Source organism: Penicillium hispanicum (assembly GCF_028827665.1).
Source record: "Penicillium hispanicum strain IBT 35686 chromosome Unknown utg000008l_segment0_segment0, whole genome shotgun sequence".
Classification (NCBI taxonomy): domain Eukaryota; kingdom Fungi; phylum Ascomycota; class Eurotiomycetes; order Eurotiales; family Aspergillaceae; genus Penicillium; species Penicillium hispanicum.
Window position 1 is genome coordinate 1,870,164 of NW_026623200.1, and position 26,293 is coordinate 1,896,456.

The 26,293-nt window shown below is 52.4% G+C and overlaps 11 protein-coding genes across 11 annotated transcripts; 4 read left to right on the plus strand and 7 right to left on the minus strand.

The window, feature by feature from the left end:
- Positions 1 to 4,723: 4,723 nt before the first annotated feature.
- N7459_009542 (phosphatidyl synthase) lies at positions 4,724 to 6,181 on the minus strand (the record flags this gene model as incomplete). Its single annotated transcript, XM_056948710.1, has 1 exon — positions 4,724 to 6,181. One exon carries the CDS (start codon positions 6,179 to 6,181, stop codon positions 4,724 to 4,726), a length of 1,458 nt encoding a protein of 485 aa, XP_056795935.1.
- A 419-nt stretch (positions 6,182 to 6,600) lies between these two features.
- N7459_009543 (uncharacterized protein) lies at positions 6,601 to 6,867 on the plus strand (the record flags this gene model as incomplete). Its single annotated transcript, XM_056948711.1, has 1 exon — positions 6,601 to 6,867. One exon carries the CDS (start codon positions 6,601 to 6,603, stop codon positions 6,865 to 6,867), a length of 267 nt encoding a protein of 88 aa, XP_056795936.1.
- A 482-nt stretch (positions 6,868 to 7,349) lies between these two features.
- gldB (putative glycerol dehydrogenase (GldB)) lies at positions 7,350 to 8,397 on the plus strand (the record flags this gene model as incomplete). Its single annotated transcript, XM_056948712.1, has 2 exons — positions 7,350 to 7,757; positions 7,828 to 8,397. The coding sequence occupies 2 exons, from the start codon at positions 7,350 to 7,352 to the stop codon at positions 8,395 to 8,397; spliced, it is 978 nt and encodes a 325-aa protein (XP_056795937.1).
- A 2,031-nt stretch (positions 8,398 to 10,428) lies between these two features.
- Positions 10,429 to 12,717, minus strand: N7459_009545 (uncharacterized protein; the record flags this gene model as incomplete). The annotated part of the gene is made up of 3 exons (XM_056948713.1): positions 10,429 to 12,035; positions 12,094 to 12,461; positions 12,680 to 12,717. 3 exons carry the CDS (start codon positions 12,715 to 12,717, stop codon positions 10,429 to 10,431), a joined length of 2,013 nt encoding a protein of 670 aa, XP_056795938.1.
- A 1,810-nt stretch (positions 12,718 to 14,527) lies between these two features.
- Positions 14,528 to 15,931, plus strand: N7459_009546 (uncharacterized protein; the record flags this gene model as incomplete). Its single annotated transcript, XM_056948714.1, has 4 exons — positions 14,528 to 14,852; positions 14,905 to 15,332; positions 15,384 to 15,553; positions 15,613 to 15,931. The coding sequence occupies 4 exons, from the start codon at positions 14,528 to 14,530 to the stop codon at positions 15,929 to 15,931; spliced, it is 1,242 nt and encodes a 413-aa protein (XP_056795939.1).
- A 339-nt stretch (positions 15,932 to 16,270) lies between these two features.
- On the minus strand, positions 16,271 to 18,408 carry N7459_009547 (uncharacterized protein; the record flags this gene model as incomplete). The annotated part of the gene is made up of 5 exons (XM_056948715.1): positions 16,271 to 17,048; positions 17,102 to 17,329; positions 17,380 to 17,873; positions 17,932 to 18,141; positions 18,199 to 18,408. The coding sequence occupies 5 exons, from the start codon at positions 18,406 to 18,408 to the stop codon at positions 16,271 to 16,273; spliced, it is 1,920 nt and encodes a 639-aa protein (XP_056795940.1).
- A 772-nt stretch (positions 18,409 to 19,180) lies between these two features.
- On the minus strand, positions 19,181 to 19,796 carry N7459_009548 (uncharacterized protein; the record flags this gene model as incomplete). Its single annotated transcript, XM_056948716.1, has 3 exons — positions 19,181 to 19,233; positions 19,297 to 19,671; positions 19,787 to 19,796. The coding sequence occupies 3 exons, from the start codon at positions 19,794 to 19,796 to the stop codon at positions 19,181 to 19,183; spliced, it is 438 nt and encodes a 145-aa protein (XP_056795941.1).
- Positions 19,797 to 20,074: 278 nt separating this feature from the next.
- Positions 20,075 to 21,080, plus strand: N7459_009549 (uncharacterized protein; the record flags this gene model as incomplete). Its single annotated transcript, XM_056948717.1, has 3 exons — positions 20,075 to 20,134; positions 20,248 to 20,360; positions 20,423 to 21,080. The coding sequence occupies 3 exons, from the start codon at positions 20,075 to 20,077 to the stop codon at positions 21,078 to 21,080; spliced, it is 831 nt and encodes a 276-aa protein (XP_056795942.1).
- Positions 21,081 to 21,217: 137 nt separating this feature from the next.
- N7459_009550 (glutathione S-transferase family protein) lies at positions 21,218 to 23,556 on the minus strand (the record flags this gene model as incomplete). The annotated part of the gene is made up of 7 exons (XM_056948718.1): positions 21,218 to 21,294; positions 21,353 to 21,698; positions 21,756 to 21,836; positions 21,901 to 22,078; positions 22,168 to 22,298; positions 22,498 to 23,038; positions 23,129 to 23,556. The coding sequence occupies 7 exons, from the start codon at positions 23,554 to 23,556 to the stop codon at positions 21,218 to 21,220; spliced, it is 1,782 nt and encodes a 593-aa protein (XP_056795943.1).
- A 328-nt stretch (positions 23,557 to 23,884) lies between these two features.
- On the minus strand, positions 23,885 to 24,599 carry N7459_009551 (uncharacterized protein; the record flags this gene model as incomplete). The annotated part of the gene is made up of 3 exons (XM_056948719.1): positions 23,885 to 24,297; positions 24,365 to 24,482; positions 24,594 to 24,599. 3 exons carry the CDS (start codon positions 24,597 to 24,599, stop codon positions 23,885 to 23,887), a joined length of 537 nt encoding a protein of 178 aa, XP_056795944.1.
- A 315-nt stretch (positions 24,600 to 24,914) lies between these two features.
- On the minus strand, positions 24,915 to 26,217 carry N7459_009552 (putative ATP binding protein; the record flags this gene model as incomplete). The annotated part of the gene is made up of 2 exons (XM_056948720.1): positions 24,915 to 26,083; positions 26,169 to 26,217. 2 exons carry the CDS (start codon positions 26,215 to 26,217, stop codon positions 24,915 to 24,917), a joined length of 1,218 nt encoding a protein of 405 aa, XP_056795945.1.
- Between the last annotated feature and the right edge of the window lie 76 nt (positions 26,218 to 26,293).

Genomic DNA, 26,293 nt, shown 5'->3' on the forward strand with positions numbered 1-26,293 from the left:
TGAAAAAACGCGAAGCTGTTAGTCACGGAAAAGGGCGATCCGGCGTTGCACAGGCTTTAGCGGGAAAGAGAAGAAAAAGGCCTGGTGGTGGTCCACTCGGAGTCGGGTGTGAGACGAATCCACCGATTTTATCGATTCCGTTCGGTCAGTTGTGAGTCTCCAGGATGATGAGGGTCGATGCGAGCGCGTGGCAGAACAGAAGTACATATATTGGAGGAGCGGATGGCAACGGTGGCGGAGGATTTTGTACATTTGGGTTTGGCGGCGCCCCGACGCGGTTTAGCTCGGCGTCAAGCTACCCCTGCAGCCTCGATCGATTTTCTTTTCTTTTCCCTGCGGCGCATGGCGTCATTGCGTGCCACGTTGGTGCCCGGTGTCCTCTGGACATCCTAGCATGATTCATTCGCAGACCATGCATATCTAGTTACATGTCGACGTATCCTCGATGGATTTCTTGTCAAAGGTCTCGAATCTCCGTTTTCGACTCCAACGGGGATTCTATGACATAACTGGAATGGGCGCTAGGGCCAAGCGCAGGTCAGGCGGTACACCGTCGTCTATACTAGATATGTACATTATTAGGTGTGTATGGAGATACTCGGTACTACACACTCAATTGCACTTCCTTCCTAAGTAATCCACATGTACCCCGGACCACGTTGGCGTTCTCGAGTTCTTGTTAGGTAATCGCGCCCGTGTTGGCCATCGCTTATTGGCTGCCACGCCCGTGCGGGGACATCCATTACCTAATGGTAATCACCTGACCGCTCCGGCGCCGAGCCGCAGCTCACCGACTCGCCTTCCTTGCCTTCCTTGCCTTCCTTTGGATGTACAAGGAGGGAAATACAATACAAATCCCACGAGGATCTTCAACCATCGCTCTCTCACGAGGGCCCTGATTTTCTGGGCACCGGCCCGAATCTTGTTTCGCATTCGCCTCCACACCTCCCTCCCGGTGCTGACCGGAACACCGCAGCGTTTGCGACCGTGTGCGACAAACCCGGCAGGATTGGCAAAGGCTTAGTTTCGGATGAACCGGCGCTGTGACACGGTCGGGATCGAGATGCCAGATGACGTTAGATCCCTGGGGTCAATCGTCAGCCCATCCCCCGCCCCCGAGCAGGAGGAAAAGGGGGGAGGAGGATCCCTTTCCACAACCCTGGATACATCGCACGTCGCAGGAACGGAGCATCCAATTCCTGCCGGTATCCGCTAAGCTCCCTCGCTTGTGAGCTCCCAGGGGGGCGTGGATCGTGCTGATCCCTCCCGCCTCGCTCGACGGGGTTGGATCGCAGCATGCTATGAAGTCAACCAGGCAATAGTTGGGAGAGAATGTGCAGCTGCCGAGATCTTGGCTATAGAGCCCGCTGTCCCACCTCCCTCGGGCTGGAAAATCAGCCGGGGATAAGAACACCGTCCGAACTACCGGTTGTAGTGAGGAATAGATTCAACTTTCGGGGCACCCGGCCGGATCCCGAGGAACGCTGCCCATTCCATGCTCTGTGTACGACATTCACACAATTCAGGTGCAAGTCGCGTATCTCCGCGGATCTGGAGAATGCCACTCGCCGGGAGATCATCCGACTGCTTGTCATCGTACAGGGGGCGGGGGATCCAGGGACACGTACAAGCCATTCGAGGACGGGATTGGCGCTGTCCATGACCAGTCGACAGGCGCTCCACTTCATATTGGATGTAGGCTCCCACTTTCTCTATAGTGCCTCGGAAGTGAGGCAAATCCAGGCGCGCTAAGTAGGACATCACATACGCCTTGGGTAGGTATCACACCTGATTGCGCGAGAATGATGCTAGAGTTCCGACCGGTCCTCCAATGGTAGCCCTCCTACAACCCTGTGTACTATATATCGCAGCTCTAGATATATACAGGGGCTAATTGACAGTGCATATAGACCACTGTAGAATGTACAGAGCCCGATATATGGCAATATCGCATGTCAGCGAATCTAATTTAATGGTGGATGATATAAGGGCCAAATTCTTACAAACCAGATTCCCATCAACCCACTCGTCAGGCAGTGTGGGCTCTCTCCCCATTTTCCCTGCTGCCTCCCATTCTTCACAGGCCAGTGCCGACGCAGGCTCATATTTCATCTCAGCCTTATATAGACTGATAGTTGAACAGAGCCTATTCGCTTATTTTAGTAGGAATTGGGGGGGGGGGGGGGGGCTAGACTAATATATATCACAGTAGCGAGAGATAAGTGAGAGACAATATAAAAAGGGATAAGGCTTGTTACTGCTAGAGCCAATTGTAGATGTAATCACTGGAAAGAGAATATTGATGTCTAGATGGATAGTCAGAAACCTAGGGTTGTTAGATCACCAAACACATATATATCGACAGAGAATGATATATAAGAGATCTTTGCACCTGCTGACCTCTTCCCTATCCCAGTCCTAACTCCTGAAGGGTTGGATAGTGTGATTTGAATTTTCTTATTACTACCTACTAAGCAACTCAAACTGCTCTTATGATCCTTTTTATTACATATATCTATTCATTATTATCTTTGATCAACCCTCCACCAAGTCAAAGTCAAATTGTCCTGCCCACACGCAAAGGAGCTTCAATGTGATGGTCTATATGCTCGAAGTGATGAGAACCATGACAAGGACATCTGACAAGAGAAAAGAGGGATCTATATATGCTTGATACAGATCAGATCGAAGATCAGCGGAAGAACCGAATTGACAGTGCTGGGGGAGGGAGAGAGGAAAAGAAAGGTAGGAACAGTGAGCTTAACGAATGGAGAGGGTTGTCTATGGAACTAGATCTTCATATCCAAAAGAGTAGTAGAAAGACATATAGTTCCCTATGTCAGGGAAGGGTATTATAAGTGGTAAGAAAGGTGCTGGAGATCAGTTTCCTTGCTTGATGGCAGTGGCTGATTCTATTCCATCATAGGGAGTAATGTGTATACAGCACTGGACATGAGGCTTCACGCTAGACAGTTCAAGATTGAGTCCAGTGTCCCTTGGGAAGAGGAATAGAGATTCAAAAGGAATAGTGAGAGAGTCGTTCACAAATTCGATGTCTCCATTGACCCCGGAAGGATTATTTTCAATCTAGTCAAGGTGAACCAAGACGAGTCAGTTTAGAGATATCAGAAATCCTCCTATGCCAATATATCGCGGTTGGTGGTATTATAAAGCTTGGCCGCGGCTAAGGGGAATAAGAGATGAGATTCGCTTGGGCATTTGGAAAGGAGGTTGACCAGCATAATAGTACGCTGAAGAGGGACAAGAATTGGAAGCTAAGAGATCTCTTTCTAAGGAGGGAAACTCCGAGTAAGGCTAGCTGATGCCCCCCAGGCTGCTGTAGTTTATTCAAAACCACCGGGGTTTAGTGTTCAATGGTTAGTATATTAGCACTATCGCCATGTTCGATAGTAAGAAGTGCACAGATAACCCTTATCAAGGAACAGATACCTTTCTTTAAAAGAGCGGTCAAAAGGTGTATAGCTATCTATGGGTAAATATTAAGAGAGGGGGGGGGGTAGAGTAAAAGGGGGCTATTGAGGTCAGCATAGGATCATATGGATAAATACTTATTACCATGTCTCAGGGAAAAAGCCATGACTTCCTATATCCTAAAAAATATCTAGGGGTAACTAGAAATTGAATAGAGAACCAGCCGGGTATCCGGGCGAGGCAAAAAAAAAGAACCCAGGAAGCGTGTTTGCCACTGGCGCGGCAACACCCGCACTGATCATTCTTGGTGGTTTGATTTTCGCCCGCAGAGACAGAAGTGAATTTTCCTAGGCTAGACGCCATCCAGAAAATGAGATGCCTAGCCTCCCGCTCTAGAATTTTCCATGTTCTTTCTATCCCTTGTGTTCCGGTGCTTTGCCGAGACAACGCCGTTCTAAATCCTAGTTTCAAGACGGGGATGGGCTCGAACTGCGTGGAGGATTCCAAGCTGGTTTGTCAAATACAGTGACAACTGTGAAAAACACATACGCAAATTGCTCAAATTCAAACTACATGACAGACTCTTCTTTGGATTGCCTTAAAGGAGTGTGTCAGTTGACAGGTCGAGGCTAAACCTTGTATAGAGTTGGGACCAGACTGCGCTGCGTACGATAACTAAACGATAAGAATGGGCGATGCAGTCACGATGGCGTCAACGATTGCTTCCCCGCAACGATGAAAATTGACGTGGAAAATTACAGGACTCAGGTGGGAAATATACAGTGATATTGCAATGTGCAAGGTCAAGGTCATCATTGGCTGAAGGTCGGAAGTTGATTTGAGAATGGTGTTGGTATTGGTATGTTCAATAGTCGGGTACAACTGCTTGCGGCCATGGCGCAAGAAATAGTGTTCGCGTCATGGTCGTACCACACAATGAGGATGGAAATTCAGTCTAGAGATGCAAAAGGAAATAGGTGTAGAGAACAGGTTCAAAAGTATTGATCACTCTGCTCTCTTAAGCCAATGACATGACAGTGGATATCAGAAGTCTTAAAAGCCCTAGGAAGCCCCAAAATTCAACCAGGAAACTAAGGGGGACATGCAAAAAGAAACAGAGTCTAGCGGTGGAATGGGAAAAACAAACAAAAACGCCATAGAGACAAACCCGTTCCAAGCCTAGCTGCATTCACGCTGTTGGTTGTGTGCTTTCTAGAGGTTCGTTCGGCGTGACAGTACCGAGGGCCATAAATTCGTGATCCTTGTTTTGGAGGTTTCGTGAGATATTGGTTTACTCGACAGCGGAGGTACCCTCGCCGTGAAGGACAGGGTTGACCTTGGGGTTCCACTTGAGCTTGAAGTCGGCACCGAGCTCCTTGGCGATGGCAGCCTTGACAGCCTCGAGAACGTTGTCGAAGACACCGAAGTTGGCGGGGTTGTTGGGGTCGTTCTGACCCTTTCCACCCTGGAAGACACCTGTGCGAACCAGGCAGGTGTTCCAGCCGTACATGTTACCACCAATAATGTCAGATTGGGGGTTGTCGCCGACCATGTAGACGTTCTCGGGTAGGCGGTTCTCATTGTGGAGTTCATCCATCCAGGACTTGAGAACCTCGTCGGCGTAGGTGTATGTGGCGCGCTCGGGCTTACCGTAGACGACACGCTCAAGGTCGACACCAGTAAGAGCCTTGTACTGAGCCTCAATAGAGATACGGAAGAGACCCTGGGTCAGACGGGGAGGACCCTTGTGGTCGGTAGGCATCACATGGTCACCCTGGGAGAAGTAGATAGGAATACGGCTAGCGACGGGGTCCTTGGCGCGAGTCAGGAGCTTGCCGTCCTCGGCCAGAAGCAGATCGATGATGATTTGCATATCAGTAGCGTAGTCGCGGGAGTCAGCGAAGACCAGGATAGCATCGAACTTCATCTTAGAGAAGTCGCGGGGCTTCGCGTTAGCGCGGTCAGCCTCCGAGAAGCAGCGCCATGGCGACACAGTCGGGTCCCAGGCGAGGATATCCTTGGGGTGAACAACGTTCTTAAAGCCGTAGCTCTCGGCGACATCACGGACCTTGTAGTCCTCGCCACCACACACCAGAACAGTGTCGTAGTACTCCGCCAGGGCCTGCATGGGGGTGTGGGACTGGATGAACTGATCGGTAGAGATAGGAGCTTCCAGAATCTCGGAGAGCTGCTGGCAACGGGCGACCTCGGTCTTACCGCCACCATTGGTGAGCAGGATGTGAGGAATCTTGATGCCCAGCTCGTTATCGCCGTTGAGGATCTTCAGGACCTCCTTGGCCTCCTCAATGGGCTCGTTACCGTGTGCCAGCACACCGTCAATGTCGAAGGCGAAAGCCATGTTCTTCGCAGCCTTGACCTTCTCCTTGGACATGTCCTGCACCTGCGAGGCCAGGATGTCCTGTGAGATAGAGACACCAGGCCGCTTGACGGAAGACAGTCGGGAGTGGCGAGGCGAACGGGGGATGGGAAGAGAAGTGCCGAATGAGTTACGGGAGCCGCGGCGGTCCTTCATGGAGGGCGAGAGGCTCAGGTTGTGCATGAACGCAGCGGCATCACTGATGGAGCTCCGGGTGGCGGGAATCTCCACGGTGTTGCCGCTGTCCGAGGGAATGGCGAGGCCAGCGCTGCCACGCAGGTCGCGAGGCGAGCGAGCGGGCTGCGCATCGCTAGCGCGAGGGTCCCGAGGAGCCGCCTCGACTCCAAAGTCAGCGTCGTCAAAGCGAGGCATGTTGGCAGGTGGCGGGAAGTAGGAAGGGAGAGACGGGAGATCAAAGAAAGTGTAGATGATCTAATCGTCGAGTAGAGAAGTCACCGGTGAAGTATACCAGGACAATTGGACGATAGAGGGAGACAGAATGGGGAGAAGCAAAGTTAAGAAAGAGGCAAGAAAGTAGAGGGAGGCCAGCGTATATATAGAGGCTCTATCTGATACCGGTGTCCATTGGCAAACGAAAAAAATGGTATCTTGCCATTTCCTCTGCATGATTACGGAGGGGGGTGTGGATCCACTCCCTGGGTATCATCATTCCTAGGAATTATCGTCATCATTTGGCAACAGGATCACTGTACATTGCGGCTGGTGGACCGTGGCAGTCGGGAGGCTATCCACGGGAAAGGGGGTACAGGGTACCTGCGTCACCAAGGTTGATGCCATGTCTCGCCGTGTACTCAGTACGCGAGCCACGCCTCTTCGACGGCCGACGGATTAACGGCGGCATGATTGGCTACGCAGGGTCTCTCTGGGCCGGCGTGAAGCAGCGCAACACGCCGAGTGGGCGAGAAAAGGGCTCTCTGGCCGGCCGGGCTGGTGATGATTGGTGTTCAGCACAGTTCGCCCGTGGAACCGGCCTGAGATCGATGGAGCCGATGACGATCGGGCGGGTCAAACGCTCAGCGCCGTTTCGGGTGCGGTGATGTCATCGCGGGTGCTTTTGAAAATTACACGCGCCCGGTTTGGGAGGTTCGCGCACCCTTTCATGCAGTTCAGGGACACTCGGTTCCGGGGGCAGGCGAGGGAATGGGAACAACTGAGGATGGCTGCCCAAGGGGCCAAGACCAGCGGGATCGACACGGGGAGGGGGAAGTGCTGCAAGTCGTGGAGTGCTATATAGTTACCTTTTGTATACATTGTATTGGCTGGGGGGAACAGGATAGGAATATATACATCTGATTGCTAAGAGTTACCGGCAAGGCAGAGGTAGCTGTACATCCGGGAGTTGTGCATTTGCAGGATGGCAATACCTGGCATGCGAGGTATCGAGGTACCCCTCCACCCCACCTTCAATCTTCAAAACGGCGTCATCGCTCGGCTTCCTTTCATCCCGCTACCTTTGTAACTTCTTTCTTCTCCCACTTCTCTCTCTCACACACCACATTGTATATCCAATTGATTCACCATGTCCTCTGGAAAGACCTTCACACTGAGCAACGGGGTCAAGATCCCCGGCGTTGGCTTTGGTACCTTTGCTAGCGAGGGCTCCAAGGGCGAGACCTACGCAGCTGTCACTACTGCGCTCCGAACTGGCTACCGTCACCTGGACTGTGCCTGGTTCTACCTCAACGAGGATGAGGTGGGCGAGGGAATCCGGGACTTCTTGAAGGAGAACCCCTCCGTCAAGCGTGAGGATATCTTTGTGACAACCAAGGTCTGGAACCACCTGCACCGGTACGAGGATGTTCTTTGGTCCGCCCAGAACTCTCTGGACCGTCTGCAACTGGACTACATTGACCTGTTCCTCATCCACTGGCCCATTGCTGCTGAGAAGGAGGACCAGGAACACCCCAAGATTGGTGCCGATGGCAAGGTATGAGCTCTTTTTGCGGGGGAAAACCTCCCTGCTCCAGTCCCCTCCCGTGCTGACCACCGTGCTCTAGTACGTGATCCTGAAGGATCTCACCGAGAACCCCGAGCCTACATGGCGCGCCATGGAGAAGCTGTACGAGGAGGGCAAGGTCAAGGCCATTGGAGTCTCCAACTGGACCATCCCGCAGTTGAAGCAGATGGCTACATTCGCCAAGGTGGTGCCGCACGTCAACCAGGTGGAAATCCACCCCTTCTTGCCCAACGACGAGCTGGTGCAGTACTGCTTCTCCCAGAACATTTTGCCCGAGGCCTACTCGCCGCTGGGCTCGCAGAACCAGGTGCCCACCACGGGCGAGCGGGTCAGCGAGAACAAGACGCTGAACGAGATCGCCGAGAAGGGCGGCAACACCCTGGCTCAAGTGCTGATTGCCTGGGGTCTGCGCCGCGGCTACGTCGTCCTGCCCAAGAGCTCCAACCCCAAGCGCATCGAGTCCAACTTTAAGAGCATCGACCTGTCGGATGCGGACTACGAGGCCGTCAACAAGGTGGCCGACGGCCGCCACTTCCGCTTTGTCAACATGAAGGATACCTTTGGCTACGACGTCTGGCCCGAGGAGACCGCCAAGAACCTGTCGGCATGAATTGAAAAACGGTGAAAGCGAGAGTGAAAGTGCTGGAATGAAGTTGATACCCAAGTGGGTGTCTGCTATGAACTTGTAACGAACAGACACAATAGATGAATGTCCAATCCATCCAAGACTAGATCCATGCTGCTTGTAGACATAAACCCTAGTAGTTGTACTTGCCGGAGTCTTCCATTGCCAGAATTCTAATTCTTATGCACGGTCGAATCTCTGATCAACCGAACATACGTTGCTCTCTCCCACACACCGGGCCATGCTCCCCGCCGGGATCCACGTTCCCTCGGTAATGAGCCAGCGTCCCATAAATGAGACTTTGGTCGCGGTGCAGAACGAAACAGAACATCCATTGCTCGAATACCGCGGCATTTTTGCAGCCCCGATGTATTGGATGTATTGCCGTAGTAAATTTGACAACGCCATCGCCGAATCCATCATGATGCTTGTCTGCCTTCACATGGAGGCAATCTATCCCCGCCAAGGACGGAGCACAGTCTTCCACTCGAGGATTCCGCCGAGTATACACCGGCTGGATGGCGATGTCCCATTGAAAGACAAAAAAATATATATATATTTAGTATCGTCCACTGAATCACAATTCGAGCGCTTGCGAGGTTACAGCGCACCGGTTGCACCATTGCCCATTCCCAGGAGCAGAGTGCTCCGGCACCTGCAGCGTCGATGTCATCCCGCGTGTGGCTCGGAGCGATGCGCGCCGTGGCGCAGCGCTCCGGGCTTAGCGCGGGCTCGGGTGAAGTCGGAATCCCCGCGGTGGGCAGATCCGGAAAAGCTGCAACACCGAGATGCCCAACAGGGCTTAGTGAGGGCGAGCGGTTTCCATGGTGTCGATGATTACCCATGATTTTACCATCGATTCATGATCTGATCGGGTGGTTATGGACGTGACGTGGGAGTACTCGGTACTTGTCACTGGCGTGTTGCGGGAGTGCGCGGCTCCGGTACTCGGTACCAGAACTAGACCGAGCCATACTACCTAGGTAGTAACTTGTATATACTACTGCATCTGTCCAGTGAGACAACATAGATCGCGTACAGCAGATGTCTATCGTACCCCGTAGTAAGTATACGGTAACAAGCATGCCCGCCGATTGGCCCCGAGCCCTAGCACTGTATATGTTCCACACGCCGCGGTGACGGAGATGAGCAGGGCGTGCCTATTGCAGGCCGGCATTTTAATGCCTCAGTTGGTGATCGGGCGCGAATCATATCAAACACCATTCCGTTTTGGAGAAAGTTTGTTGCTATCGTGCTGGGACAGGCGTGAGTGTTTTCCCGGTGCGGCCTGGCGTGTTTCGGGTCGGTTTGCATGGATTTCCGAGGGCATCATTGGATGAAGGAAGGCGTTGGGATGGATGCCGAGTGGTGGTCGGGAGACCGAACGGCGGGGGCCGAGTGGGATGCTATCTCTGCGTAGGGAAGGGACATATGCCCACAGCATGGCACTCGATACATACTTTAGCAGGGAAAGGAACGGTGCAGCAGCCATCTATTGCAATCATAGGAAATACTGCAATGGGAACTGCCTACACAATAGCTACTAGCCAGAAGCTAGGGCATCACAAAGCGATCCATTCCCTGCACTGGTGGCCGGCGTGGGAGGGCTGCAGGATGGGCGTGCTGATCGCACGGCTTGCGCCAGCCGCCGGCAGCGGAGGATCAGATAGGGGAAAGCTTGGGGTGCATCAGCACAACAACGGACATTGGCGTCATCCCGCAGATGGAGGTCGTAGGACTGTCACTAGTACCTACGACTAAAGAGCGGAGAGCATGCATCGCCCGGATCAACAACGCATCAAGATAGGAACAACGGAAAAAGATTGCAATTGGACGAAAGACTAAACCAAAAGAACACGAGCAAGGCCTGGTATCTTGGAAAAACGGCAAGGAAAAGCAACAAGGAAACTCCTAAGCCCGTGGACCACGGGAATGCAACGATGGAAACGACACAAAAGTGTATAAGATCACAGCGAGGGAGGATGCACTCCAACCAATTCCATCCTCCGCACGCCATCATGTCCGCGCGCGGACGCGTCGAGGCATGGGCGTACATCCCGCACTAGACTGCAGCACAGCCTTCCGCTTGGTGCCCTCCGAGGTCGATGCGCTGCGGGTGGGAATGCCACTGACAAACGGCTGGTCGGTACTCTTCGACGCTGGGCCCGTGAGCAACGACGAACTAGGAGACTTGGGGACTAGCTTCCGACGGGCTTTGGTAGGAGTCGAGGGCCCTGCAACTGCCATCGCGGGGGGCGGGGCGACGGGTGGCTTGCTGATGCGGCCACTGCCAGTCTTCACGGGGGTGCCCGAGATCATCGTCGAGTCGCCCAGGCGGCGCACCCGTCTTGATCGCGGGGTTGCACTACTACTACTAGCTGCAGTAGTCGACGTGGATGGGCCCGCCTCGAGCTGTGCGCTGTCTGCATCTGGACCTGCTTGCTGCTGCACCTGGCGACGGCCGCTGCGCGTACTCGACGCTGCGCTCTTCTCTAGACGCTTCGTTCCAGGTCGTGGGCCAGAAGTACCACCAACGTCATTTTGGCTGGCGGCACCCTCCTCTTCCAGCTCCTCTGACGTCTCCCGCTCGTCTTCGTATTCTGCAAGCCGTTCCTCATTCCACGAGACATGCTTGAGTGAAACCTCTGGTCGACGGCTCCGGACGGTTCTGCGATCTGTCCGTGCTTGAGGGTCATTGTCGGCTGTAGCGGGCTCCTCATCCTGTTGCTGAGCCATAGCTTCAAGAGCGGCTCGGGGCATCAACGAGTTCCCCCGGTTGTTCCGCGTATTCCGCTTGGTAGCCAAGGCGAGCTGTTGAGACTCAGTCCGCTGTAGGAAAACAAATTCGTTCCCTTTGGCCCGGCGCAGGGCGATTGTGTTGCGCACGGGCGGAGCATTCGCTGAGGGAGCTTTGACTCGAGTGCTTCGCCGGCATGCAGGGCTTGCAGGAGCTGGCTCCTCATCTATGATATCTTTGCTGGTCTCGTTTTCCTGGGCTTCGTCGCCAGGTGTTACATCTACCTTAGATGGTGAGATTTGCACCTTAGCTGGCGAGGGCGAATTTGTATCCAAAGCTTCCAGCGCCCGACGCGCCCGAGGTGTAGAGCATTCTGTTTCTGTCTGTGGGGACTCATCTGGGCTTGGTGAGTTCTCAACAACGTCCCCTTGAGAATTCAACAAGGCTGCCTTGGCGGCCCGTTTGGCCTGCGCCTTGGACAAGAAGTCATTGAGCAGCTCGGCATCCTCTCCATCGAGGGAGCTGCGCAACGCTGATCGCACCAGTGTTCCTTCTTGTTCTTGAGTCAGATCCCGCACCTTTGTTGCATCCTTTGCTGCACTGTCGATCGCTGCGCACTGTTCGTGATCTGCCGGTCTGGATTGTAGGTTCTCTGCAGCCTTTGCGTCAGAGACCGGCGAACCCTGGTTCTCAACCTGCGTTTCATCATTGAAAATGGCTCTCCTTGAAGGACTCTGGAGAGTGCTGAGCGGCCGAGGCGAGCCAGTCATCGCCAGGTCCTTCTCGGTGTAATCAAGACTGTTACTCTTGCCATTTGCAGTAGGCCCAGCCAGGCCGTTTTGCAAACTTTCATCAAAAATATCAATGGGAGCGTCAGGCAATTTTCCTGTAACCCGCGGTTAACGATGAAAAAGGCACACCATCAAAATAGATATCACACTGACTTCGTTTTCCAACGGCCGCCGATTCCCACTTGGTCTCAAGAAACGAACGTCCAGGCTGCGGTACCTCGACATCGGCACAGTTCTCTGACTCGCCGGGCCCAACACAAAGACGCTTCACACCGCGTACATACCCCGAATCCTTGGATGTGCTGATTGCTGTCTGCAACGCGTCGTTCTCTAACACGGTCGATGACTGGAGAGACGTCATACTAGTAAAAGACGAGCGAAAGCGTTTCCACAGCTTCCGCGACTTGAGTCCGGCCCGGAAGGGAGTTGAGGGCTTGCGCTCCCACAACCGGGGCAGCGCCTGTAGGGCTTTGATGGGAGTGAATCGGAAAGAGTTCTCGGGCTCAGGGTCCGTTGCACTACTGTAATTGGAGCATGCGCGACAGCGCTCGAGATTAGCGATGTAATGGCGACGGGTCGAGCCCTGTACAAATCCGTCTAGGAGCCGATCTGCACACGAAGAACCAAGGAGAGCGAGGAGTAGCCCCTGGTCCAAAAGGGGTTACAAGCAGGGCAAGATGTCGCGACGGACAGAATAGTAGGCAGAAAAGCAGACTTCATGAAGAAAAGGTCGACCCACCATGCTTGCGCCTGCGGCAGGGCGGGATCGGTGCCCATTGTTGGTGTTGACGCGCGCGGAATGTGTCAAAACGCAGCTGGAATTTGCGGCTGGTGGCGCCCAGGTATTTGAGGCGGAGCAATGGCGCTTCTAAAACAGAAGTAATGGAGATTGAGTGCGCCGATGAGAGTAAGTAAACGCTTGTGAAGTCCGGGCTGCGTATAGGTAAGGAGGATGGGGGGCAATGGTCTTGAAGCTGATGGTTTTGCTTTGGGGCCCAGCGGTGTGGTTGCCCCGCCAACGCGCGCATCGCTCCTCGAGGCGATCGGGACTCGTGGGGGATCACCAACAGACTGGGCTGGTCCGATGGTGAGATCGTTTTAATCAATGTGAGAGTTTGTGGCTGGAAGCTGGTCCTATACATATTTCGCTGTCATTTAGATTATCATTGCTGGAAAAACAGTCGACATGCTGCAAGCAGTATCGGGTGACCCCTAATTACTCTAGTCAGGGAGAGGGGATTCTATTTTCAGTTACAATCTGGCATCTCTATGGTAGGGATTCAAATAGTACAAAGAAAAAGCCGTACGAATCGCATCGATAGCATGCATTTAGTAACGTGCACGAAGAGATGAAAATATAGGCCGGAGCAACAGCAGCCTGGCTAGCGTGACGAAATCTACGGAAAAGACACTGTATGAAGTAGAGCTACAATGGGCGATAGATCAATAAATAAGTAATATGGGCAAAGGCGATGCCATGCAAGGTCGTAGGTAGCTTAGAATTAAGCACATATGTACACATATGTACTTGGACTAGCCTACCAGACGCCGCTGCTGTTAGGACTTAGGCGTGGTTCACCTAAGCCTAACGATGCGCGCTACTTATATCGGTCCCGGGCATGCTAGAACATAGAGTTCTAGCATATTTGGTCTTTTGGCCTGTTGGCTAAGTGCGCCCGGGCACTGAGTCGTAACAGCTGCTATATGCAAAAAAGATCATTCTGGAGACCACGAGACCACCCTACTCCATTCTGGAGTAGGGGAGTAGCTTCAAAGCAATGATATGGCAGTATACAGAGATATGGTTAGTGTATCGTTTTATTTTTATTCACAATGCCGATAAGGTTGCTGCCTTGTCTGGGCGTCTCATAATTTGCCACTTTGTTGACCTGCAAGGTATATCACGGGGAAGTTGTAAGACATCTTCCTGTCACGCAAGCATGGATGATTATACTGGTGGGATGAGAGTCCATATTGTCTTAACAGTGAGTGGACGAGTAGTCACATCCCATATTTAGGTGAGGAGACTAGAATCCTGCGCCGACAGAATATCCAACTGTGAAAGTTCTCAGTAACCACAGATAAAATGGGAACTGTAGATCAATCCCGGCATGTATACATAAGAGAGCGACCGGGAGGCAGACAATTTCCTGTCTTCATGTGCGTATGCTAAGGAGAACTGAGGCAAAAAGGGGAAAGGCAAGGAAGAAGGAGTGTGTTGAAGGAGTCTATCTGCAGTGATCCAGAAATGCCATGATAGATATGCGACCTGGGATGTCAGGCACCCATTCTCGATCTCCGGCGATTCCAATCGCTTTATAATTTCTTTTGCCTCCCCAATACAGTACCTAGAGTATTGACAATCAACCATGGATATATGTTCAAATTCTTATCACTGAACATCAAGTGGTGCACGGCCCGATCACCACGGAACTCAGCCGGCGGCCCGAACCCGCCGAGGATATCGCGATTACATCGGATTCCTTATCTATCTGTGCTTTAAAGAACCCGCAGGCCCCGTGGAAAACCATAGGAAGCCTTTCTCGACCTGAAATTGAAGTCCCCTTAGCTGCGACCTTCCACAGTCATGTTTGCAGATATCACCAAGCCACCCGCTCCGCTGCCCTCTATCCAATTGGCCAAGCTGCGACAGGGCGCATCGTTACTTTATCCGCTATCGCGGCGGGGCTATGGGCCTGGCTTGATTGTCTTACATGAAGATTCAACAGACCCGTTGGCTTTTACCGAGGGCATACCCTCGCCGCTAGTCAAATGGGCGGAAGAAGGATACGCGGTGGTTCAGTTGGGGCTGTCGGCTTTCGAAGGTGATTCCCGTGAAGCTCTGAAAGAGGCCGTGGAAGCCTTAAAGGAGTGTGAGAAATGTGAGCCAAAAGGTTCAGTTGGCTTGGTTGGTATGTTCGCTCCTACTCTTGGTGGTCTACCCATCTGACCAAAAATGATTAGCCTATAGTCCAGATCTGTGGAATCGAGCAGTCCCAGAGCTTGCCGACGTACCGGAGATTATCGCGGGCATTGTATATGCCGACAAATCAACGTTACCGACTCTTCAATCCACCACAACCGCTGTGTTGCAACATATCGCGGGACAAGACGCTGCAGCCCGGGTGCGCTCAGAAACTCTGGTCCAATATTATTACCCAGGAATGAAAAGCCATGCATTTGCAGTGCCAGGTCAGGACGACTTCCACTACAATACCGAGGCAGTGGCACACACCAGGAATCTCCAGTTCCTGAAGCCTCGTATGGGAGGCCCCTACTTTGACCTCGAGACGATCTGGAACGAGCACACTTATTATGAGTTCGCCGATCGTTCTGTTGAGCACACAATGAGTACCATGGTGGAAGAGCCCTACGTCAATCATGTCCCGACGGTATGCTCAAGCCTATTCCATGAGAACGCGTATGCTAACAGCAGTGCGCAGATAACGGGCGGAATCGGAAGAGAGAACCTCTCGCATTTCTACACACACAATTTCATCTTCAACAACTCGGCCGATACAGAGCTAGAGTTGATCAGCCGTACTATAGGCATAGACCGTGTGGTGGACGAGTTCATTTTCAAATTCACGCATGACCGTGAGCTCGACTGGCTGTAGGTTTCGAAGCCGACAAGGCTACAGTGGATGAACGTGGACTGATATGATGATGCAGCATCCCCGGCATACCGCCGACCAATCGTGAGGTCGAAGTACCATTTACCGCGGTGGTGAATATTCGTGGGGATCGACTCTATCATGAGCATATTGCCTGGGACCAGGGAACTGTGTTGCGACAGCTTGGCTTGATGCCTGACTTCTTGCCTTTCCCTTATGCTCTCCCAGATGGCCGAGCGCCAGGCTCTAACATGGCGTACGAATACCGCGTGCCGGTGGCTGGAGCTGACACGGCAAGCAAGATGAGGAACCGGAATGGCGTGCCATCTAATGAGATGTTTCAGTTTCAAATTAGGGAGGTAGCCAAATCAGACTAAAGCAAATGAGAAGTGGCCGGTTACATGGTCAAGTGCTTGGAGTGTGCAGTTATTGCTGGATGCATAGTTCGAAGCGGGATAGTCTGTCATACTATACCCTCTAGTAGGGTGTAACTGTGTAACTTTCTCCTGACCGATTGCAGTGGGATCGTTGATTCGCTGCGATCTTCAGTGTTCCAACACTATTCGGCTGGAGCCAGCGATGATGAGTCTGTGCTCATGCCAATATGGAATATCACGATCGAGTAAATTTGGTTGACAATAAGGCCCCAACGATGGCCTGTCCAACAAGGCACAGCCATCGAAGTCTAAGTACTGCTGTACATCTCCCCACACTTTTCAGCGACTCTCCCAAAACTGCGCATCGATAGCAATCAACCGATTAAATAGTTGGTTTCGTGACCTCATTCCAGTGAGGTGGTAGGATTGTTCCGCCTCGTCGCCGGTGACGATCAGTCCATCCGCAGCTTCTTTGCTACCAGCCGTCAATTCAACCACCAACTTCCGCTTCCATCCCAAGCCCTCAGTCTTTTTTAGCTCCTTAATTTCGGTGACCGGAATCTGGAACAATACAGATCCTTTCTTGCGGCTTTCAATGCGCAGGTCCTCCAGTCCGGCGGATTGGTATGTCGTGAAATACAGGATTGGAGGCTCCTTTGAGGAGTCGATAACTGCCGCACCCCGTTTCCGTTCGAACTTGGCATCAAACGTCAAAGGCCCAAAGGGCGTGTCGGAAAGATGTTGTTTCTGCAGCATGCCGATCAAATGCTTCGTGTGTGTTGACCCCGCAATAGCCATCGCTCGGTCGAATGCTATGTGACCTTTGATTGCTGTTGCGATGGTGCGCCGAAGGAATTTTAGAAACTTGAATACCCCTCTCCTCTTGGACTTGGGCTCTGGTGTCGGTCCGTCTAAACCTGTGCGTAGATCCGAGGATGAACCTTGTTCACTAAGTGTTGAAGAGGTTGTCGCTTGGGATTTTGTGCGGCGGAATGGCCAAAGGAGCTCATTATCTCCAGGGGCGGGGGGAGGCGGTAATGGCGACGAATTAATCTCGCCGATGCGAAGGAGAGTCAGGGCCAATTGCGCATTTGTGGGAACGCCCGCCAGAAGTGTCCTGGAATTCCCGTTAGTGAAGTTAACCTGATACACATCGACGGTCAAACATACTTCTGTATATCCAAGCACGCTTCCCAATCTGGAACCTTCTCATTCAGCACACGTAGAGTGTAGCTAAAGACTGGCCCACCAAAGAAGCCCAGACCAATGAAAAAGCCAACGAGCTTGATGATCCAGTAGCTCGATGTGAAAGGTACCACAGCAGACACTACAGACAAGATTGCCGCGAGACGGAGTCGAGTGGTAATTAAAAAGAACGGGGGCGTAGGAGAAAGCAGACTATGCGGACGTTAACCCACTGTTGATGTATTGGCCCAAATATGACTTACTTGGCGAATCGTTCATAGAGATCTGTTATATCACTCAGTACGCTCATCGTCTGATCTGTGGCATGGCGAACTTTCTTCTTCATGGGCTTTTCAGTCTTGTCCTCAGGGGTTTCCCCGGCCGGCGGCTCGGTGGGACCTTGAGTGATTTCAGAGCCGTCAGTAATGGCAGCAGGCACGTTGGGCGCTTCTTCGAGCACAGTCTGGCCATACTTGGCTGCAGCACTCTCCATGGCAACAGTGGCAAAGCTATCGATTAGGTTTCGAGCTTCTTGCTCCGCTGCCTCCCCCTTGTGACTCTCCGGGGCGCCTGTGAGGCTGTCTAGGGATTCAGGCTGCCCTCTTGTTGACCGCGTGTCACTCGAAGCATCAGAACAACTGCTTGGCGTGAGTTCTGGAAAAAGCAGTGTTCGGATAGATGGAATCATTATCAAAACAATGATAAGGCCGAGGACAGCAGGAATCAGTAGATCCAAAGCCCAAGAAGCGAAGTAGACCTTCCGAATGTTAACTTTCTCCGATTTAAAACAAAAAAAATACATAATTCCGACATACCGTGCAGAATATTGACGTTCGTCCTGACTCTTTCCACGAGCGCAGTCGAGTGATATGCCGGAAGAACTCGATCACCCCGACAATCACGGACGTGTAGAACCGCTCAACCGTGATCCGCAGCTTCTCAGGGGGAAACCGTTCCTGGTCTTTGCGGTTGAGATCCAAGTTCTGGGATGCGGGATCTTGTACAGCCTTCACATGGTATATTTGCTGCACACATCAACGCCTACCCCTATATCTCAGGGGAGGGATGGAGAGTGCTCAAACCTTGTTAAATCGCCGAATTAGCAGCCAAAGATCTTCATTGGACAGTCCCTGGGCAAGGTTCTCCTCCACGGTGCGCGAAGCCGGCTTCCATCGCGTGTTTGGTGGTGGCCTCTGAATCGCGGTTTCCACGGGCCTACTCCCTTCCGGAGAGTGGCTGAGGTTGTTGGTCTCATCGTTCAACCCATTGGGCATTGTCTGCCCATGGCTCATGCTCAGGGTTGATTCTGATGTGGTGTTTGCAGGAGAAGCGAAGCCCGGTATTGGTTTATCGCTTGGTCTGGATAGTGAGGTACGAACCACCCGTGGACGTTGACGGCCTAGGGCTGACGTCATCCCTTGGCGTGAGGAGAGCCTTTATCGCGAATTTCTAATCTTAGTTATGCGTGCAGTGAGGCATAGATGTTATCTAGAGAGCTTTCCTGTTTGTGATCTCAAATCAACACCTACTATGGCAATAGATTTGGCTACTCCAAGTTGCCAGACAAACCGACCTCACCCTTAGCAGGCCTGATACCAAGATATGAGGTTATGATAATATTGAGGTCTCCATGGATTTCCTCGGTATTACAGACGAGAAAGCTAACTGAATGATAGCTACAATATGCTAGATTCCGATCAAGCGAAGGTTGCGGAGAGACACGAAAGCTCTTCAGAGGAAGAAGATGCTGCTCATCGACCCATCTGAGACGTCATGACCCGGTTCGCATCTTTGCTTGACGTTTTTTGATCAAGGGAGGATGTTTCACAGAGGATGCGGCAAATAGGAACTGAATGAATTCGTCACTGGGTATTGGACCACAAGAAGAGACGTGGTGTAATTCTGCTAAATGTAAGTGGGAGCTATCATACAAGCCTCAAGGACAACCATACTAGGAAGAGCGCAATCCATGCCGTAGATGGCTCAAGTCATATCTCATCAATCATATCACTCGCTCCTACAAAAAGAAGCATGTAAATTGCCAGAACCATAACCGTCATGGCATCATGGAAACTCTTCCTCCATGTCACGCTCATCGAATGGGTCTCCGAATTCATCTAAACAGATTCCAGTCAGTCACCGCCAGGGCCAAGCACAAATGTATTCCATTAAGCACATACCTAAGCTGAAGTCAAGGTCGACGACATGCTCCATTGCTCGCTGGTACTCTTCTTGGGCGCGTTTGGTTTTCCATTGCGCGATGGGTGGGTCTGAGCTCATTCCTTGAATCTGGCTCACGTCAAGCTCTGGATCCTTGAGCTCGTTGACCGCAGGGATGCCTGGGATCTGCTGAGACTGAGAAGCAGGTGGAGAAAGCTCTGATCTTCCGGCGGCAGCGGATGAGGCTTGGGCGTGATCAGTCGGGGTGCGCGTGCCGGTGGCAGCGCCAGCACCATCAGAGTCGTTGTGTAGAGAGTCAGCATCAGCGGATGATGCCATGGAGGAGTCACCGTCTGGGTCTCTAGAATCTGCCGGCACGGTTGGTGAAACCAGAACTGTGAGGTATGGAAGGACAACAAAGGTGGGGTACAAGGGCCGCTTTAGGCATAGGCTCCTCTGAACTCAAAGAGCTGGGTTTATGAGTCGTATCAAATGGGAAATCTTACTTACCAACGGCCATCTCAGTGGAGGGTAGTAGTGAGGCTTGAATGTTGGAGGGGTACACGCAGTGACGATTGACTCGGTGCGATGGGGCAGAAGCGGAGATGCAATCGGACGAGGCGGTGGCCGCCGTTGTGTCGTGCACTATGAATTTTCTTTCTTCCTGTAACCCTTCATTGCATACTGCGTGGACATATTCGTGGAGCTTTGCTTGCTGGTGATTTCAGCATCTTCATTTATTTTGTCATCGCATTTCATCTTACCTCCGTTTCCCATTTTTACGCGCTTTCAAGTGCCATGAGCGCAAAGACTGAAGTTCCCGACGCTTGGGATGACGATTGGGAATCCCAAGCAGATGTATGTTTGAAGCCCAGGGGACCAGCCCTACCAGACCACTGGCACTGAGTCTTTGTCCATCTCTACTTCTGGTGTTTCAACAGCATGCTGACATTCTGGATTGCCTGTTATAGAAACTAGGGAATCACCCAACCCCGCCGCCCGAGAAGAAAGTCTCATCCAAGGTCACCAAAGCACAGCGCCGAGCGCAGCAGGCTGAGTTTAACCGGCAGCTATGGGCTGAAGCGTATGTTATATGCCATTTGCGAGAAATAGAGGGCGTTTGTCCTAACCGAACCACTGCCGCAGTGAATCTCCGCAGGCCTTTCATTATGTCGAGGTTCGAGCCGATGTTCCCCTCAAGCAGGACTTCAAGCCGACTGTCACCCTTCTCAGTCGGAGGCCACAGGTTGCGACGCGGCAGTCACCCTCTGCTGGCGTGGATGCAGCAACAAGCGGTGTGGGACAGCTGGGTCTGAACGGCGACGAGGAGGACACAGACGAAGAGTCTAATAAGGCTCCCGAGCCAACACCGGAGGAACGACAGGCGATTGCGCTGAAGAATTTGGAAGAAAAGCAACGCAAGTACGAAGAAGCTCGCGAGAGGCTCTTTGGCAGCCCATCTGCAACAACCTCGGGCACATCATCTCCGGGAAGCACAACCCCGCCTCGCCAGTCCCAGTCGGGCGAAGGCCGAGGAAAGGGCAAGGGACGCGGTGGACGATCAGACTATCGGGAGAGAAAAGACTCATCTTCCGCCTCGAGTAAATCTAGGCAACTCTACGATCCGTCCAGTCCGGCCAAATCAAATGGGCAAAACCCCCAAAGGCGAGAACGCCAGCTGGGGGACCGGAATGATTCCGATAGACAATATGCGCCACAGCAGCCGACTCGCAACCCTCGAGGTCCAGACGCAAGTGGAAGAGGCGGTTTCAGATTTGGTAACAGAGGTGCGCGAGGAGGCTAAGGTATATTGCACCGGACTCTATTCCTTCAGCCCTTTGGCCATCTTCCGTGCTGCAGCAAACCAGAGCACAGGAATATCCCCCTTGTCCGTGTCACAATTTCAAAAACCCCGTCTCCAGGTGGACCGCCCGATATGCATTATGGGAGGCCCCGCCCTGAATTGATTGCGTTGGCAAGTTGGGATGTATTCGGGCGGTTTTCTGCCATTTCAAAGCCTCCATGTCAGCGCTACACAGACAAAATGAGGTTATGGAGTCGGCACAGTGCACTCACGGGCATATCTTTCATAGCTATCGAGATATAGCTCATCCGTGCTAGTGGTTGCTCGAACATGCTCGTCCGACTCTATGGCATTTAGCCATGAGGCCCATCTGGTGTTCTCTTCAGCATCAGGCCAGCCTCGATAGGGCTTCAATACTCGGCGAAGTCGAATGGCCCACGGTGCAGCCTGAATGTCTACAAAAGAGAGCAGCGGCCCCATAAAGAAAGGCCCTCGTGGATGAGCAGCTGCCATCAACTGGTTGAAAGCATCACGGAGCTCCTGTGCATTTGCAATCTGCTTCTGCTGGTCTTGCTCTTGGAGCACGCGATAGAAGTTTGGCACAATGTTTCGGTTGACCTAGAGGCTGTCAGCAATCGTCGTCACATAGGCCAGACAGTAAGCGAAGCTGCTGACATGATCTGCCCATAATCGACAATGGGCGCGTAATTTCGCATCCGCCGGAAGAAGCGATGCACCGGCATTCAGGTCCTCCAGCTATTGATGCTTCGTTAGCAGGATGGATGGCAAGGGCGACTCCCTTCAATGGCGGCACTCGTACATATTCCATCAACACTGTGCTTTCATAGCACCCCCAGTCATCGTGCCGAATCGCTGGGACCAGACCCCGCGGATTGACTTCCAACAGGGATTCGGGTTTTTGATATGGATCTACTTCGATATACTGGTATGGAATGCCTTTCAATTCCAACGCAATCCAAACACGCTGCACGAAAGGGCTTGAACTCGGCGGCCATGGAGTCAGCGGCGTGTGTTCATCTTGGTCGAAGGATTTAGGCGATGGGCGTATGGCGTGCGCACAACTCACCAAAAACAGCTCCCATACAGCTTGAGATTCGACTCAGCCAAGTGTTTAATCGCTGTAGCTGCAGCCAGACCGGTTGCCTTAGTATGGTATGACTTGCGTTGCACCTGGGTCCCGTCGGTCATGGCTCGATACTGTGGTGGGGTGTTAGAACAGCTCCTTGCCTCAAATTCAAACGCAGCAAATGGGTGAAAGGTGAACAGAAATCTCCAGATAGCGGCGCTAAATAGAAAGTACAATGTAAAGCGGGCAGGTGTCGACTGTGACGTAGCCAACCTGCTGCGGGGAGCCACCCGACCCCGACTTGTTGCAGAGATGACGATCTGTACATACCGCGGCCTTTTTCCTTTCCTTATCTTCCTTCAAGAGTAATCGCTGAACACTGTTCTTCTTGACGCGATCGCTGTCCTCGAGCGTGTGCCGATGTCCGCCCCCAACGCCGTCGTTCTTCCCATTGGCACCGTTGCCATTGACCCGCTGTATTGTAAAATATCTACCACCACTTGCCCCGGGATGACCATCTGGTAAATCGGGACCCGGGGCAAGCACACCAAAGGGCTGGCCGCCTTGAACTGGATATAAAGTGTGGACGCCGGGTAACAGGTCAGCGGGCAAAGACTCGAATCCACCACTTGCATCAAGAACTCCGGAGCCAGGAACAAACTCCGTGATCTTGATTTTGACATCACAGAGATCTCGTTCTCTTGCGGTGCGCTTCCGCTTCTTCTTGTTGGGGTCGTCGGACTTGGGTGTCCCCGGCGGCCGGCCTTTCAGTCGACAGTCCCAATAGTGAGATACGAATGGCCTGCGCTTGTATCTCTGGGTTGATCGATGGGAGTATACGTTGTCAACGTGTGGAAAATAAGTCTGAAACCTGTAGAAACACTCATATCAGAGATCAATAAGGCTCTCCCTCTCCGCATTGCGCTGGCCGTAGAGAAAGGCGAAACAAGGTATGACATACTGCTCTTCACTGAGCATTATCGTTTCATCCACGTCAAACAGCCTCCGCCTCCAGTATTCCAAGTCAGGCGGGTGTGGGATCAGCTTCATGCCCTGCAGCTGTCCCGCAAAGCTGGTAGACTCCGGCGCGTCGACGGCCAGCGCACCGTAATTGGACTGTTGGAACGACTGATCCGCTGAGGGCAGAAGTGACACGCCATGGTTAGAAGTTTCATTCAAATTGTTCTCTAAGGCTATTGCGTCCTGGGCCTGTGTGGCGTTCAGGGAATGTTGCGCGTCAACATTGCCGATGGCACGGAAGGACACAAAGGACTGCGGATCGGGGTGGAAAGGGGTGAGCTGTGCGGTGAGGCCGGAAGCTTCATCAACGATCGGTATACTCGATGCTAGAGGGCGAGGAGATGCAGGCCGCTGCAGGTCAGGATTCATTTTAGGGTGTGGAGTTGGGTGCTGCTTTTGCGATGCGGAGAAAGAAAGTGTGGGCGGTTGAAGCGGCGTCGTATCGATAAGAGTTGGCATTGGGCGTGGCCATAGCTTTCATCTTCCATCTGAGACTGTGCTACAGTGCATACCTAGGTATGAGAATTACATGCAGGGAAGACTTCACAATACAACGACAATCACTCAGCGACTTTTAGATGCCATTGCTTCTCGCTAACAACCCCTGGTTCCACGAATACCATTCGCACCGCACTACTAGTCCTGCGCTTCACATCCTAGTGCTCATGCTGCGGTGAATGAACTTGACAGAGCAGAACTAGATACCCTTCTTGCCTGCGTGCTTCTTGGCCGCCTCTGCATTCGTGAATGGGAACCCTGTGGTTCTTTTATCGGCACCAGTTCTGCGACTGATTTTGCCATTGCTGCTCGCAAAGAGCAAGCACCACAGCCCAATGAATGCAAGAATGGAGTTTCCAGCGACGGCGACCGCAAATGCCCCTTGTCCCCCAGTTGCATACCAAGTGTATGAGTAGAAGGCAGATATGCCATGGAACACCGAAGTCACCATCAGAGTCGGCAAGGCATATGGTGCCTTCGGATCCGAGTCCTCAGTTGAAACGGGCTCCGCGATCGAAGACGTGAGGGGAATCGAGCCCGTTAGCATCACCGTCAAAGCTGCAATTGTCAAGAGAGCAAAGCCTAAGCTTCGCGCAAAGTAGACCTCGATTGCTGTGGAGCCGTAATATCATTAGCACTGCTCCTCCAGTTTCTTCCAAGCAACATCAAGGTAGCATACAGGTAGCAGGTCTGGTTTCATCCAGTAGCATGGCGACAATCATGCTTGGTCCAGCTATTAGGGGCAAGCTCTGCAATGAAAGCCATGCAGCTGTTGAGTAGGTGTATGCGTGAAAGACCTTTGAGCCCGTATGTTAGCACTCGGTAGTTACTTGAAAAAGCAAATGACATCTTCAGTTAGTTGCTGGAGGTTGTGATCCACAGGTACTGGAACCAGAGTGGTAGCATACATCCATATTGTCTCAGTTGGTATTCGGGGTTCTGTATCAAGTCGGGTACTCAAGAAGTTGTCGTGATTCTCTGGTGGGAGATTTGACCAAAGCTTGAGCCTGCCTCAGACCCAGTGACGTCATATGCAGTCTTTGTTTCGTTTGCAGTGATAACAAAGCGGAAGTATAGAGAAGAATTCCAATTAGACATGGACAAGGTACGTTTTGGGATTGAATGCCGACTACTGGGAGTCTTGATGCACTGAAATATGAACAAAGGACGCCCTGGATACCACCAACTCCGGAACCACGAGTACAACTCATGAGAAATCTCAACACGCATCACTGGTTGATGCCGCTGGCACGCAGGTATCGGGTGAAGCTGTTGTCTTGGTCGGAAGGAGTGTTTTGAGAGCCCGAAATAGCCTCCTTATAACGTTGAGAGAGACCCTCGTCATCGCCTGCGCTGGGCCCTTCGTAGTCTTCCTCACTGTCGTCCTCGCCATCGGCCAATCCCCGCTTGATAATCCCATCTTCGTCTTCATCCTCCGCCTCGCTGACGGTCTCCGGCCCAAGTTCAGGGCCTTTGCGCTCCCGACGACCCGATCCGGAGACACTCATGTCTTTCATCAACTTGCCGAGCTCCAGCTCCCGTTGGTCAGTCTTGCTTTCCTCCCGTTCCTTCTTCCTGCGTTCCAATTCGGGCTTATAATCGCGCTCAAATTCTTGTCGCTTCAACTCCACTGCGTCGAAGAAGTCATCAACGCCGTCGCCGGTCATGGAGCTCACACCCACAACACTCAAGTGGCGATAGAATTCCTCCAGCATCAGGCTCATGCTGTTCAAGAGCGACCCCATATATCCACTTCCACCACCAAATCCACCAACACCACCCTCAGCGCCGAATGCTCCGGACTCCTCTTCTTCCCGCAGGGCCTGTTGAAATTTATCGAAATCGGTCATCCACTCCTTGGCAAACTCGGCATCCTTGACATCGGTCTTGTTAAAGACCAGGATCATGGGAAGCTTGGTCTTGTACAGGATACTGCACGCGTACAGCATATTACTCATGAATGTGCTGGTCGAGCTCGCGCGCGGGGTATCGATAATATATGCAATGACAGTCGGGAAAGAGGACGCCAAAGTTTCCAGGAGGATGCTTCCTGATGCGCTCCACACAAACACTTCGATCTGCCCGGGAGTATCGACCAAGATGTGTTCAATCGGCTTCGCGGTGGGGTTGCTCGGATTTGGGCCGGTGCGCTTCTCGAGAAGAGCAATGATTTGATCGACTTTAGTGGCGAACAGGTTCAGAGATGTCAAGATACCACCATTTGGCCCCAGGTTGTACTGTCTCATGACCTCCTTGTAGTTGATGGAATCCCGGATATCAATGTTGCTATCAAAAGGCACCGAGTGTACCGCGGGGTCGAGATTCAGCACATAAGGCGGGGTCTTTTTGGAATGCAGATGGGAGTTGATTCTCTGCATGAAAGTTGTCTTTCCACATCCTAAAGACGATAGCGTTAGTTATGGTCTGGCTACAGTCAAGGCATCCAAAGGTATCTCAAGAGGCCGCCGATCGCCTTGCCTTACCTGCCATTCCCACGCAGACGACGGACACCGCCGGGGACGGAGACGCCATGGCGAAGAAGGGTTGTTGTTGCAATAAAAAAGAGCCCAAAGATGGTTTGCGTAATGGCGAGTTCGTGGAGCCGGTG